The sequence below is a fragment of the Procambarus clarkii genome, chromosome 50, assembly GCF_040958095.1.
Source record: "Procambarus clarkii isolate CNS0578487 chromosome 50, FALCON_Pclarkii_2.0, whole genome shotgun sequence".
NCBI classification, from domain to species: Eukaryota; Metazoa; Arthropoda; class Malacostraca; order Decapoda; family Cambaridae; genus Procambarus; species Procambarus clarkii.
In genome coordinates, this window is record NC_091199.1 from 21,686,358 (window position 1) to 21,701,299 (window position 14,942).

Sequence of the window (14,942 nt, forward strand, 5' to 3'; positions counted from 1 at the left end):
CACTCCCTCCTGCTTCTCATTTTTGCTCCCTGACACTGTCTATTAAATCATTTGTTATTATATTCCCTCCTGCTTTTTTCCTTTAATGTTGGAATAAATCTCACTTCAGCCGCCTTGCATTTCCATAGGACTTGGTTCATCATATCTTGCACTGTTTTTACTCTAATTTCCTCCTCCCACTGCACTTCTCCCAGGTAGTCCCTTTTCCGTTTGCAGTCCCCTTTCCTGTAATCCACTCTCCTTTCCCGGACCTCTTGTCCTTTGGTCACAACTTTGAGTTCTATCATGTAGTCAAAGACTAAGACACAATGGTCACTGGCTCCTAGTGGTATTTCATGTTCCAAATTCTCGATGTCTTCTACTTTCTGGGATGAAAATTAGGTCTAATTGGCTCGGTGTATCCCCCTCCTTTTTCCTTGTGTCTTCCCTCACATGCTGTGTTAGGAAATTCCTGTCAATAACGTCTACTAACTTCGCTCTCCACGTTTCCTCTCCGCCATGGGGATTCCTTGTTTCCCAATTTATCTCTCCGTGACTTAGGTCCCCCCATGATCAGCAACTTCGCTCTCATTCTATGCGCTATTGTTGCTGCCCTCTGCAGTTCATCTACACGTGCCTTGTTGCTGTCCTCGTACTCCTTCCTGGGCCTTCTACTGTTTGGTGGGGGATTGTAGAGTATCAAGATCACAATCTTCTTCTCATCCACTGTCAGAGTTCCATGTATGGAGCTTGTGCTTTCACTGGTACCCGGATTTTCCAAGTCATCAATCTTCCATTTCCACTTTATTAGGACTGCTACTCCCTCTCCCTGTCTCTGTGTCCTTTACTTTCTTATCACCTGGTACCCTCTGGAATGTCTGGGTCTGCCTCACTAACTCTTCCTTTTATCTCTTCTGCTTTGTGGATACCCCATCAGCATTGGTGTACCAAACCTTGAGACTCTTCTTGGAAACTCTGGTGACAGAGTTTCCCCTTTCACCGGGGGGCCTGGGGGGGGGACTCGGGGGGTTGGGGGGCGAATGGGGCTGGGGGGGGGTGTCTGGGGGGTTCTAGGGGATTCTGGGGGGTGTGCCTGGTAGGAGTGGAAGAGAGGGTGTATTAGTAAGAGGGAAATCAGGGGTAGGTGGGGTTTTGGGATAGAAGAAGGGAAGAGGATGATGGGGAAAGGTGTTAGGGGGTCACAAGGTTAGGGTGTTATATGCGAGCCGGGGGCGCAGAGGAGGGGTGAGGGTTGGGTGGGGTTTGGGAGTGAGGGGGAAGAGGGGTGCAGTTGAAGCTGGGATGGAACAGGTGGAATTGAAGGCAATGGAGGAGAAGGGGCAGGGGAGTTGTAGGGGGTAGTAGGGGAGGAGGGGGCGGGAAGGTGGGTTTGGGGAGGGTATGGCTTGTCAACGTGAGGGTCGTTGACATGTGCGATGTAGCACGGGCAGGGAAGTTGTTGGGTGTTGAAGCAGGTGGAAGGTATAAGAGGGGCGGGTTGGGGAGGGTGTGACCTGGGAGGTGACCTGGGTGGTGACCTGGGAGGTGACCTGGGAGGTGACCTGGGAGGTGACCTGGGAGGTGAGGCTACGTGAAAGGCTACGGTTACGGTACCGTTCTTGCCAAATAGCCTTGTGGGCTATTTGTTCATCTTTTGACATATACCATTAATATACCATTAATTTAATATACCATTAATTTAATATACCATACCTTTCGTCAAATACATATACATATACCTGTGTGTGTGTATGTGTGTGTGAGTGTTTGTGTGAGTGTGTGTGTGTACTTACCTAGTTGTTCTTGCGGGGGTTGAACTCTGGCTCTTTGAACCCGCCTCTCAACTGTCAATCAACTAGTGTTCAGGTTTCTGAGCCTACTGGGCTCTATCGTATCTACACTTGAAGTTATGTATGGAGTCAGCCTCCGCCACATCACTTCCTAATGCATTCCATTTGTCTACTACTCTGACGCTGAAAAAATTCTAATGTTTCTATGGCTCATTTGGGCACTCAATTTCCACCTGTGTCTCCTAGTGCGTGTGCCCCTTGTGGTAAATAGCCTGTCTTTATTTACCCTATCAATTCCTCTGAGAATCTTATATGTGGTGATCATGTCCCTTCTAGCTCTTCTGTCTCCCAGTGACGTGAGGTTTAATTCCCGTAGTCTCTCCTCGTAGCTCATACCCCTCAGTTCGTGTACTAGTCTGGTGGCAAACCTTTGAACCTTTTCCAGTTTAGACTTATGCTTGACTAGATATGGACTCCATGCTGGAACCGCATACTCCAGGATTGGTCTGACATATGTGGTATACAAAGTTCTGAAAGATTCCTTACATAGGTTTCTAAAGGCCGTTCTTATGTTAGCCACCCTGGCATATGCCGCTGATGTTATCCTCTTGATATGAGCTTCAGGGGACAGATCTGGTGTGATATCAACCTCTCTCTTGAAGGATTTCATCTCCCAAATGATACCTTGTATCTGGTCTCCTGCTTCCTACACCTATCTTCATTTCATTGCACTTGCTTGGGTTAAACTCTAACAACCATTTGTTTGACCATTCCTGCAGCTTGTCCAGGTCTTCTTGAAACCTTAAGCTGTCCTCCTCTGTCTTAATCCTGCTCATAATTTTGGCGTCGTCAGCAAACATTGAGAGGAATGAGCCTATGCCCTCTGGGAGATCATTTACGTATATCAGGAACAAGATAGATCCGAGTACAGAGCCCTGTAGGACTCCACTGCTGCCTTCACGCCAATCGGAGGTCTCACTCCTCACTGTAACTCTCTGTTTTGTATCGCTTAGGTACTCCCTTATGCACTGGAGCGTCCTACCAGTTATTCCTGCCTGTTTCTTCAGTTTATGCATGAGCCTTTTATGGGGTACTGTGTCAAAGGCTCTCCGACAATCCAAAAAATGCAGTCTGCCCATCCTTCTCTTTCTTGCTAGATTTACCCTCCCTGAACCCATGTTGATGGGTTGTCACGAAGTCCCTTCTCTCCAGATGTGTTACTAGGTTTTTTCTCACGATCTTCTCCATCACCTTGCATGGTATACAAGTTAAGGACACTGGCCTGTAGTTTAGTGTCTCTTGTCTGTCACCCTTTTTGTATATTGGTACTACATTAGCAGTCTTACATATTTCTGGTAGGTCTCCCGTTTCCAGTGACCTACTATACAGCATGGAGAGTGGCAAGCTGAGCGCTGCTGCACACTCTTTCAATACCCATGGTGAGATTCCATCCAGGCCAACAGGCTTTCTCACGTCAAGATCCAACAGGTGCCTCTTAACCTCATCTCTAGTAATTTCGAACCCTTCCAAGGTTGCCTAGTTTACTGCCACCTCTCCTAGCACAGTGATCTCTCCTCGTTCTCTTGTGAAGGCCTCCTGGAATCTCTTGTATAGTTCCTCACACACACCTCTTTGTCATTCTCTGTGTACCTGTCCTCACCAGTTCTAAGTTTCATCACCTGTTCCTTCACTGTTGTTTTCCTCCTGATGTGACTGTGTATTATCTCTGGTTCGGTCTTGGCTTTATTAGCTATATCGTTTTCATATTTTTTCTCAGCTTCTCTTCTCCCACTAACATACTCATTCTTGGTCGTCTGGTATCTCTCTCTACTGTCTGGTGTTCTGATATTTTGGAAGTTCCTCCACGCCCTTTTGTTCAGTTCCTTTGCTTTCATACATGCCCTATTATACCATGGATTCTTCTTTTGCTTCTCGTTTTGTTCCTGTCGGGCCGGGATAAACCTGTTTACTGCCTCTTGACACTTTTGTGTGACATAGTCCATCATGTCTTTTACGGACTTAGTTGTGAGTTCTGTGTCCCATGGTATATCCCCTAGGAATTTTCTCATCTCCTCATAATTTCCCTTTCGTTACGCCAGTCCTTTGTTTCCCAGTTCTTTTTTTAGGGAGATAATTCCTAGCTCTTCCAGGTACTCAAACATCAATACAGTGTGATCACTCATTCCCAAGGGGGCTTCCAACTTAACTTCTCTTATATCCGAGTCATTTAGGGTAAATATTAGATCAAGCAAAGCTGGTTCATCCTCTCCTCTCATTCTTGTCGGTCCCTTGACGTGTTGGCTTAGAAAGTTTCTTGTTGCTATGTCCAGCAGCTTAGCTCTCTCTGTGTCCGGTCCTCCATGTAGGTCTCTGTTCTCCCAATCTATCTTCCCATGGTTGAAGTCTTCTATGATTAGTAATCTGGATTCGTTCCTGCTAGCTACAGAAGCTGCTCACTCTACTATATTGATGGTGGCCATGTTGTTTGTTTCATATTCCTGTCGAGTTCTTCTGTCATTTTGTGGGGGGTTATATATGACTACTACTACAATTTTTTGTCCTACAATTGCTACGGTACCTGTTATGTAGTCACTGAAATCTTCACAGCCCTGAACAACCTTCTCTTCAAGTCTTCAGCCTTTTCTTATCAGCAACGCTACACCACCTCCTCTTCCTTATATCTCTTTCCTCACTACATAGTAATTCTGTGGAAATACTGCATTTGTTATGGTTTTCGTTAGCTTTGTTTCTGTGAGTGCTATTATGTCTGGGTTTTCTTCTAGTGCCCATTCTCCAAGTTCACTTGCTTTATTCGTAATCCCATCTATGTTAATGTACATTGCCTTGAAGCTCACTTTCTTCTGTTCATTCTCTTGTCCCCTTCTTGGTGAGCGTTCTGGTGATGGAGGAGGCTGTATGTGTGTGTGTTGTGACAGTGTCCCACCCCTATATTTCTTCCTTCCCAGCTTAGAAGAGTCATATCTTCGTAGCCTGAGTATTCTCTGATGTTCAGGGAACATTCTCATGTGTGGGAAAGCGTGGATCGTGATTAAGCTGGCTGTAAAATGGTCAGCTAAGTTTGATAATGCAAGGGGCTTGCGCCTTTTGGGGCACAAGACGGCGCCAAGCCATCCTGTTTCCCGCCAAGACGTCGTGACGCTTCCCGGCACCTGATTGGCCAGGTGAGGTCACGTGCCGAAAGTGACCAATGACGAGAGCCCTCGGGCGGTGTGACGTCATAAGGCGGAGGGCTCCCGGGCGGATGGCGCCTGGGCGGTAGAGTATGCAACGTGCCATCATAGAGGGAAGACGCGCTCGGTTGAGCTCCGGATCTAGAGAGCCCTTACCAGTAGATTTAAGCTTCGCTTCGATCTTCAGACAGCCTGAGAAGCCATCCAACTTCTGTGGAGTGCCCAGAAACAAGGACAGGCCGGATTAAAGAGCCAAGAGCTCTATCAAGAGTCTGCAGCAGAGGGAACGTTGGGCTGGTGACGTCTGGGACGCCCAGAGGACCGGAATTCCACATCAAGCGAAAAGCTACAGCCGGGACAAGTCTACTGGCAGTGAGGCGAGGGGAAGCTGTGCTGGACTGTAAAGTGTCGACAGTGCCAGTGAGAGTGAGGACGACGACGGAGGTACCTGTCTCCAGCACCCCGGAGAATAGGAGGAGGAAGGCAGTACCTATTGAGTGTCAGCACGGTGAAGACACGTTACCACGAGGACGACGGAGGAACCTGTGTGTGTGGTAACTGTTCATCAGGAGACTTAGAAGCCAGGACCAGGAACCTCAACATCCCTCAACAGAGGACGAGTCAGCTTTGTGGTTGGAGTGAAATAAGGTAGATAATGGTCTTACCCTTTACCCCTTTTGATCTAGGCGAGCCATAGTATTTTATATGTTGTAAACAATTATTACTCATCATTTTATTGTCTAAGTGACAGAATATAAGGCTAGGAGCCAAGAGCTCATTTAGGCATGAGTTGGTGTGTGTGAGCATTAAGGCGGGGATGTTAGTGATCCTGGAGGTGGTAGCTGGTGTGCAAAGGGCCAGCAACGAACTCTGAAACGCCCAGCTGATTGCACTGCTAGGGGCGTGGGAGAGTCACGACGTTTGACAGCTAGAGCTGTCAGCTGATCGTGTTGCCAGAAATGTGTCATTGAGAAGTGTTGCCACCAGCAGACGATATCCCCATTTTGTCATTTCTTTATACAATTTAAATGTGTATATATGCTTTTGCTTCAGCAAACTTTTAAATTAACTAATGAGTTTAAGTGAGCCTCCATCCTCTACGGCTGTATATATATATATATATTTATGAAACCATTAGTGACACCTTGCACTGCACGTGATATTGCATCCTTGACTAAGATAACCACTAAGACCACTGACGTGTTGCTGGGACACGAGTATAAACACCCAGCTGGCGACCTCAGAACAGATCAGATAAAGCAGGAGAAAATGGCCCAGTGTCAGGACGGGCAGGTTTAGGTGAGTTATAGGAAGCTTGAACCTTCCCACTCGCTAGGGGTGTATAAGGCCAGCCCTTAGTTGACTCGGGAGCCCAAGGGCGAGCAGTGGCGTGCAGGGCAGGTGTATTAAGGTCGATATTGGTCTCAGTTTACACTGCTCGCAAGTGTATTCCCTGTATATGGTTACTCAATACCCTAGAGATGGAGGATGACAGAGTAAACAAGTTTATTGAGTCTAGAGACGGGTAGGAGTTGGAAGAGTGCACCAAGGCTCAGCTGCAGCTAGTGGCGGACCATTTTGGGTTGAGATTGAGGTCCTCCAGGGTGGCGGAGCGTCGGATTGAGAGCATGGCTCTGCTCAAGGCCCGAGAGGAGGCTTCCAGGGAAGGACCGCCCCAGGTACCTGCCAGTGTTGGTGGGAGCCGAAGCAACGAAGGTAGCAGTAGGGGATCCAGCGGTAGCAGTAGGGGATCCAGCGGTAGTAGCAGGAGACGCATGAAGCTAGAGATAATGAAAATGCAGCTTGAAGCTCAGCTGAAGCGTGAGGAGCGCGAAGCTCAGTTGGAGCGAGAGGAGCGTGAAGCCCAGCTGAAGCGGGAGGAGCATGAAGCTCAGCTGAAGCGGGAGGAGCGCAAGGCTCAGCTGAAGTGTAAGGAGTGCAAAGCCCAACTATAACGAGAGGAAGAAGAAAGGCAACTGCGATGGGAAGAAATGAAAGCGAAGAAGGAGGTTGAGATGCGTCGGGCGGAGTGCGGGCTGCCCTAGGTGTCTGCTTGGCGGGATGACCCCAAGGTCCGGGAACGCGACCTACCAACCTTTGACCCTCTAGAGGCCGAAGCTTTCTTCGACCATTTTGAGGGGATAGCCACAGTGAAGGAATGGCCGGAAAAGGATTGGGCTGCGTTAGTGCAGAGTAGGTTGACTGGCGAGGCCAGGGAAGCTTATAACATGTTGGACCTTGAGGAATGCGCCATTTACGGCATGATTAAGAAAGCTGTGCTCCAATCGTATCGACAAACCCCGGAGGTTTACAGGAAATGCTAGAAACTTAAAGAGCCAAACTTAATACACAGTTTCAAATGTAGATATGATAGACCCCAATAGGTTCAGGAACCTGGTAATCAGTTGACTGACAGTTGAGAGGTGGGCCGAAAGAGCAGAGTTCAACCCCCGCAAGCACAACAAGGTGCATACATACATACATACATACACACTGGGGCCTCGGGGCTGAGTGAACAACGTTAGGGGGTCATAGTTCTAATAGCCCAGGTTTGATTACGGGCGGAGGCGGAAACAAATATGCAGAGTTTCTTTCCCCCTGATGCAGCTGTTCATCAAGTAGTAAATAGATACCTGGGAGTTACACAGCTCTACGGGCTGCTTCCTGGGTGTGTGTGTGTGTGTGCGGTGTTAGAGAAAAATATATATAGTAGACATAATAGAAGAAAAATAGATTGGTTAGAGAGGCGGAATCCAAGAGCTAATAGCTCGATTCTGCAGACACAAATAGAAAATACATATTTCAGAGACTACATAGCAGACACTATGACAATGGGAGGACTAAGGATAATGTCAGAAGTAAATATATCTCCCTGTTAAATGACAGAAGACCAAGACAGGAGTATGACAGGAACAGCATGGCAACCACTACCATAATAGAGAGAGAGCGGCACCTATTGTCTTCAGAACCAAATGTAAACTGTTAATCATGGCCGGGTGACTTCAGACATTGAAAGATTGACTGGGAAAATAGAGAACCACACGGAGGGACTGAAACATGGAGAGCTTAATTATTAGATGTGGAGAAACTTTCTATGTCAACATGTCAAGGGAGTCCATATATAGTCAAGAATGAGAGGAAATGACGAACCAGCCAGACTTGATCTGATATTCACCCTGAACGAGTCTGAGCATAAGGGAAATTAAATCAGAACCTCCCATAGGAAGGAGTGGTTTCAGTGTTCTAACATTTGAATATCTGGTGGAAGTAAGAATAATCCATCCAAGGAAAGGACCGAAAAGTAAAAGGCTATTGAAGGGGAAACTATGAGGAGGTAAGAAAATTTATCATAGAAATACCATGTGAGACAGAGCTCAGAGAAAAGTCAGCACAGGGCACGATGATCTACATCACTCAGAAGTGTCAGGAGGCAGAGAACAGGTTTATCCCGGCACAGAAAGAATAAAACGAAAAGCAAAAGAGGAATCCGTGGTTCAGTCAGGCATGTAAGGAAGCAAGGCAGCTAAGCACAAGGGCATGGAGAAACTAACATGACACCAGAGAGCAGAGAGAGATATCAGAGGGCCAGAAATGGGCACCTCAGTTTGAGGAGAGAAGCAGAGAGGACATTTGAAATTGACATAGCAAATAAAGCCAAGACCCAACCAAAACTGCTATACAGCCACATCAGATGGAAAACAAGAGTGAAAGAACAGGTGATGAAACAGAAAATGGGAGAGGATGGGTACACACAAAATGACAAAGAGGTGTGAGAAGAATCTCAACAAGAGATTCCAGGAGGTCTTCACAAGAGAGCAAGGAGAAGTCCCTAAACTATGAGAGGTGATGATAAACCAAGTAATTTTTGAAGATATTGAAAGTACCAGAGATGAGGTTAAGAGGTATCTGCTCGATCTAGACGTGACTAAGGCTGCTGGCCATGATGGAATATTACTATGGATGCTAAACGAGTGCAGAAGCACTAAGTGTGCATTCTCTATGGTGTATAATAAGTAACTGGAAACAGGAGACCTACCAGAGCATATGTAGACAGATAACGTAGTCCCAGTATACAAAAAGAGGGATAGGCAAGGTGCCGTAAACTACAGGCCGGTGTCCATAAGGTGCATGCTATGCAAAGTGATGGAAAAGACCACGAGGAAAAGGCTGTAGCACATCTAGATAGAAGGTACGATGCAACACACCTCCAGCATGGGTTCAGGGAAGGCAAGTCGTGTCTCACAGGTTTAATATAATTCTATGACTAAGTAACAAGCATTAAGCAAGAAAGAGAAGGATGGGCAGACTGCATTTTCTTGGACTGTCAGAAAACGTTTGACATAGTACCCCATAAAAGACTGTTGCATAAGTTGAAGAAATAGGCTTGAGTAACTGGTAAGGTGCTCCAATGAATAAGGGAGTACCTAAACAACAGGAAGCAGAGATTTACTGTGCGTGGGGAGATTTCAGACTGGCGTGATGTCACCAGCGGAGTACCACAGGGTTCTGTACTTGGACCTATCTTGTTTCTGATATACGTGAATGCTCTTCCAGAGGGTATAGACTCATTCCACTTAATATTTGCTGATGATGCTAAAATTATGAGAAGGAGTAAGACAGAGGAGGACAGCAAGAGGCTGCAGGATGACTGACGGAAAGGTCCAACAAATGGCTACCAGAGTTTAACTCGAGCAAGTGAAAAGTAATGAAGATTGGCGTAGATAGCAGGAGACCAAATACAATGTACCAGCTGAGAATGGAAATCCTTAGGGAGTCAGGAAGAGAGAAAGCTCTGGGGGTTGATATCACATCAGAACAATTCCCTGAAGCCTACATCAAAAGGATAATATCAGCGGCGTATGCAAGGCTAGTGAACATAAGAACTGCCTTCAGAAACTTGGGTCAGGAATCATTCAGAACTTTGTATACCTCATATGTCAGACTAATACTATAATAGGCGGCTCCAGCCTGGAGTCACATCTAGTCAAACACAAAACGACGTTAGAAAAGGTTCAGAGGTATGCCACCAGGCAAGTCCCCGAGCTGAGAGTTATGGGTAACGAGGAAAGATTACTGGAACTAAACCTCACGACAATGGAAGACAGAATAGTTAGGGGAGACATGATCACTATCTATAAAATTCTTAGAGGAATTGACAGTGTAATCATGATAAAATGTTTAGCACAAGTGGTACGCGAACATTGGGATACAGGTGGAAGCTGAGTACCAAAATGAACCACAGGGACGTTAGAAAGAACTTTTTCAATGTCAAAGTAGTTAACAGATGGAATGTATTAAGCAGCAAAGTGATGGATGAAGAATTCATACACAGTTTCAAATGAAGATATGATAAAGCCCGGTACGCTGTGGACTACACCAGTTGATTGATCGTTGAGAGGCGGGATCAAATAATCGAATCTTAACCCCTACAAGCACAACTAGATAAGTACAACTAGGTGAGTACACACACGCCTAAACATACACTTTAGGGGGCGGTGGATGACTGGATAGCACACTGGACGCGTGATCCTGTGGTCGCGGGTTCCACTCCCGCCGGCAGAGGCAATGGGCAGAGTTTCTTTCACCCTGATGCCCCTGTTGCCTAGCAGTAAATTGGTACCTGGGAGTTAGTCAGCTGTCACGGGCTGCTTCCTGGAGTGTGTGTGTGTGTGTGTGTGGTGTGGAAAAAAAATAGTTAGTAACAGTTGATTGACAGTTGAGAGGCGGGCCGAAAGAGCAGAGCTCCACCCCCGCAAGCACAACTAGGTGAATACAACTAGGTGAATTTTCAGATTGACTGTTAGAAAACATTTAATATGGTCCTGCATGAAAGACTCCTTCTCAAGCTAGAAAAGCAGGCTGGCATATCTGGAAGAGTCTTAAGGTGGGTCAGAGAGTATCTCTCCGGAAGGAAACAGTGGGTTACAGTGAGAGCAGAGACATCAATATAGGGAGGTTACAAGTGGAGTACCACAAGGGATGGTTCTAGGGACCATACAGTTAATAGTATATGTCGTTGACCTGAAAGTGGAAACTGGCACAATCCAGTTAAAATCAATGTTTGCAGATGATGGAAACATAATGTTTACAGACAACAGATCACGACAAAGGAGGAGCAGCAGGAACATAAATCACAGAGATTTCATGACAGTAGAGATGAAACAATGTTTAAGTGACTGGCAGGACCTCGACATCACTACCACACACCCCCCTCCCATCCCCAACCACACTCCACAACCACACCCCACAACCACACCCCACAACCACACCCCACAACCACACCCTACAACCACACCTTACAACCACACCCCACAACCACACACTACAACCACACCCCACACCCACACCCCACAACCACACCCCACAACAACACCCTACAACAACACCCAACAACCACACCATACAACCACACCCTACAACCACACCCCACAACCACACCCTACAACAACACCCAACAACCACACCGTACGACCACACCCTACAACCACACCCCACAACCACACCCCACAACCACACCCCACAACCATACTTTACAACCACACCCTACAACCACACCCTACAACCACACCCTACAACAACACCCAACAACCACACCATACAACCACACACTACAACCACACCCCGCAACCACACCCCACAACCACACCCCACAACCATACCCTACAACCACACCCCACAACCACACCCTACAACAACACCCAACAACCACACACTACAACCACACCCCGCAACCACACCCCACAACCACACCCCACAACCATACCCTACAACCACACTCTACAACCACACCCCACAACCACACCCCACAACCATACCCTACAACCACACACTACAACCACACCCCACAACCACACCATACAACCACACCCCACAACCACACCCCACAACCACACCCCACAACCACACCCCACAACCACACCCCACAACCACACCCCACAACCACACCCCACAACCACACCCCACAACCACACCCCACAACCACACCCCACAACCACACCCCACAACCACACCCCACAACCACACCCCACAACCACACCCTACAACCACACCCCACAACCACACCCCACAACCACACCCCACAACCACACTCTACAACCACACCCTACAACCACACCCCACAACCACACTTCACAACCACACCCCACAACCACACCCTACAACCACAGCCCACAACCACATCCTACAACCACACCCCGCAACCACACCCCACAACCACACCCTAAAACGTCCCCCCACCCTCCAGTGCCTGAGAATAATCGGACCTATACAAGCCCCCGCGGAACCGAATCCCCCCCACACCCATGCTTTGCCACACACCCCCCTTGACCATACATGATCCTGCTGTGCCCCCCCCTCATCCCCCCCCATCCCCCCCCATTAACTCATGCCCAGGCCTTTCCTCCCACCAACACCCCCCTGACTACCACTCTTTCCCTGACTTCCACGCACTCCCTGACCTCCGCCCACTCCCTGACCTCCGCCCACTCTCTGACCTCCGCCCACTCCCTGACCTCCGCCCACTCCCTGACCTCCGCCCACTCCCTGACTTCCGCCCACTCCCTGACCTCCGCCCACTCCCTGACTTCCGCCCACTCCCTGACCTCCGCCCACTCCCTGACCTCCGCCCAATCCCGGACCTCCGCCCACTCCCTGACCTCCGCCCACTCCCTGACCTCCGCCCACTCCCGGACCTCCGCCCACTCCCTGACCTCCGCCCACTCCCTCACCTCCGCCCACTCCCTCACCTCCGCCCACTCCCTGACCTTCGCCCACTCCCTCACCTCCGCCCACTCCCTCACCTCCGCCCACTCCCTCACCTCCGCCCACTCCCTGACCTCCGCCCACTTCCTGACCCCCACCGAATCCCTGACCTCCGCCCACTCCCTGACCTCCGCCCACTCCCTGACCTCCGCCCACTCCCTGACCTCCGCCCACTCCCTGACCTCCGCACACTTCCTGACCCCCACCGAATCCCTGACCACCGTCGACCCCTGACCCCCTACTCACACCTCGGACTCCGACCCATTCCCTGGTAGTTCCATAACCACACATCAATACCACCACCAATCATCAATATCACCACCACACAGCAATACCACCATAACACATCAATACCACCGCAACACTTTAATACCACCACCAATCATTAATACCACCACCATGCATCAATACTACCACCACACATCAATACCACAACCAATCATCAAAACCACCACCCCACATCAATACCACCATCATAATCACATCAATACCACCACCGCACATCAATACCACCACCACACATCAATACCACCACCACACATCAATACCACCACCACATATCAATACCACCACCACATATCAATACCACCACCACACATCAATAACACCACCACACATCAATACCACCACCATACATCAACATCACCACTACACATCAATACATGACTACTCATCAACACCACCACCACTCATCAATACCATCTCCACACATCAATACCACCACCACACATCAATCCCATCACGACACATCAATACCTCCACCACACATCAATGCAACCACCACTACTCATCAATACCACCACCATTCATCAATGCCACCTCCACACATCAATACCACCTCCACACATCAATACCACCACCACTCATCAATACCACCTCCACACATCAATACCACAATCACACATCAATTCCACCACTACTCATCAATACCACCTCCACACATCAATACCACCACCACACATCAATACCATCACGACACATCAATACTACTACCACTCATCAATACCACCACCACACATCAATACCACCACCACACATCAATACCATCACGACACATCAATACTACTACCACTCATCAGTACCACTACCTCCACACTTCAATACCATCACCACACTTCAATACCTCCCCCACACATCAATACAACCACCACAGATCAATATCACCACCACTCATCAGTACCACTACCACCACACATCAATAGCACCACCACTCATTAAAACCACCACCACACATCAATACCACCACAACCACTTATCAATACCACCACCACACATCATCACTACCACCACACATCAACACCACCACCACACATCATTACCACCACAACACATCAATAACACCACCACCAATGCTCATCAATACCACCACCACCACTTATCAATACCACCACCACACATCCATTCACTGATCAATACCACCACAACACATCTATACCACCATTACCACACATCAATACCACCACCACACATCAATACCTCCACCACACATCAATACCACAGTAGTAGGGATGGCGCCGCACAGGTAACTTTTTTTTCTGGGGAAAAAGTTACCTGTGTGAGCCATGGTTTTCAGGTCCAAAGGGGAAACCTTCTTTCCTTCTTTTACTTTGATTTCACATATAAGTTCATTCTTTATCTTAGTAATAATAAAATTACAATAGTAAAGAATCAGATCTACTAAGACTTGAAATTGAGAAAAACAAGAGAGCAAGTGAGTGAGAGCATGAAAAGAGGAGAAAAGAGTAAGAGAGGGGGGGAGGAAGAGCATGGGAGCACTAAGACTTGAATTTGAGAAAAAGAAAAACTAAGTGAATGAGAGTGAGGGTGTGAGAATGGGGGCATTAAGACTTGAATTTGAGAAAGAAGAGAGCATTTGAGCAAATGAGGGAGCGAGAGGGGGAGGAAGAGAGAGAATAAGGGAGAGAGATAGAAAAGGAGGGTTAGAAGGAGTAGGAGAATCAAAGTAAAAGAAGGAAAGAAGGTTAAGTGGGATGGTGGGTTTGGGTAAAAATATACAAAAAGGAGAAACAAAACTACCTCTGAAAGGTTAGGAAAAGGATAATATATTCAACAAATACGTCAAAAACACAATAAACTACATCTGAAAGGTTAGGTTGGGTTGGGGAATAAGAACATATGATAGAACCTACCAAATAAACTACGATTACAAGAGGTTAGGTTAAGGGGTTGGGGAATAAGAATAAATGATAACAAACATAAT

The 14,942-nt window shown here is 47.7% G+C and overlaps 1 protein-coding gene across 1 annotated transcript; it reads right to left on the reverse strand.

Moving 5' to 3' along the window:
• Positions 1-12,337: 12,337 nt before the first annotated feature.
• On the reverse strand, positions 12,338-13,012 carry LOC138351686 (uncharacterized). Its single transcript, XM_069303706.1, has one exon. The coding sequence runs from the start codon at positions 13,010-13,012 to the stop codon at positions 12,338-12,340; it is 675 nt and encodes a 224-aa protein (XP_069159807.1).
• Between the last annotated feature and the right edge of the window lie 1,930 nt (positions 13,013-14,942).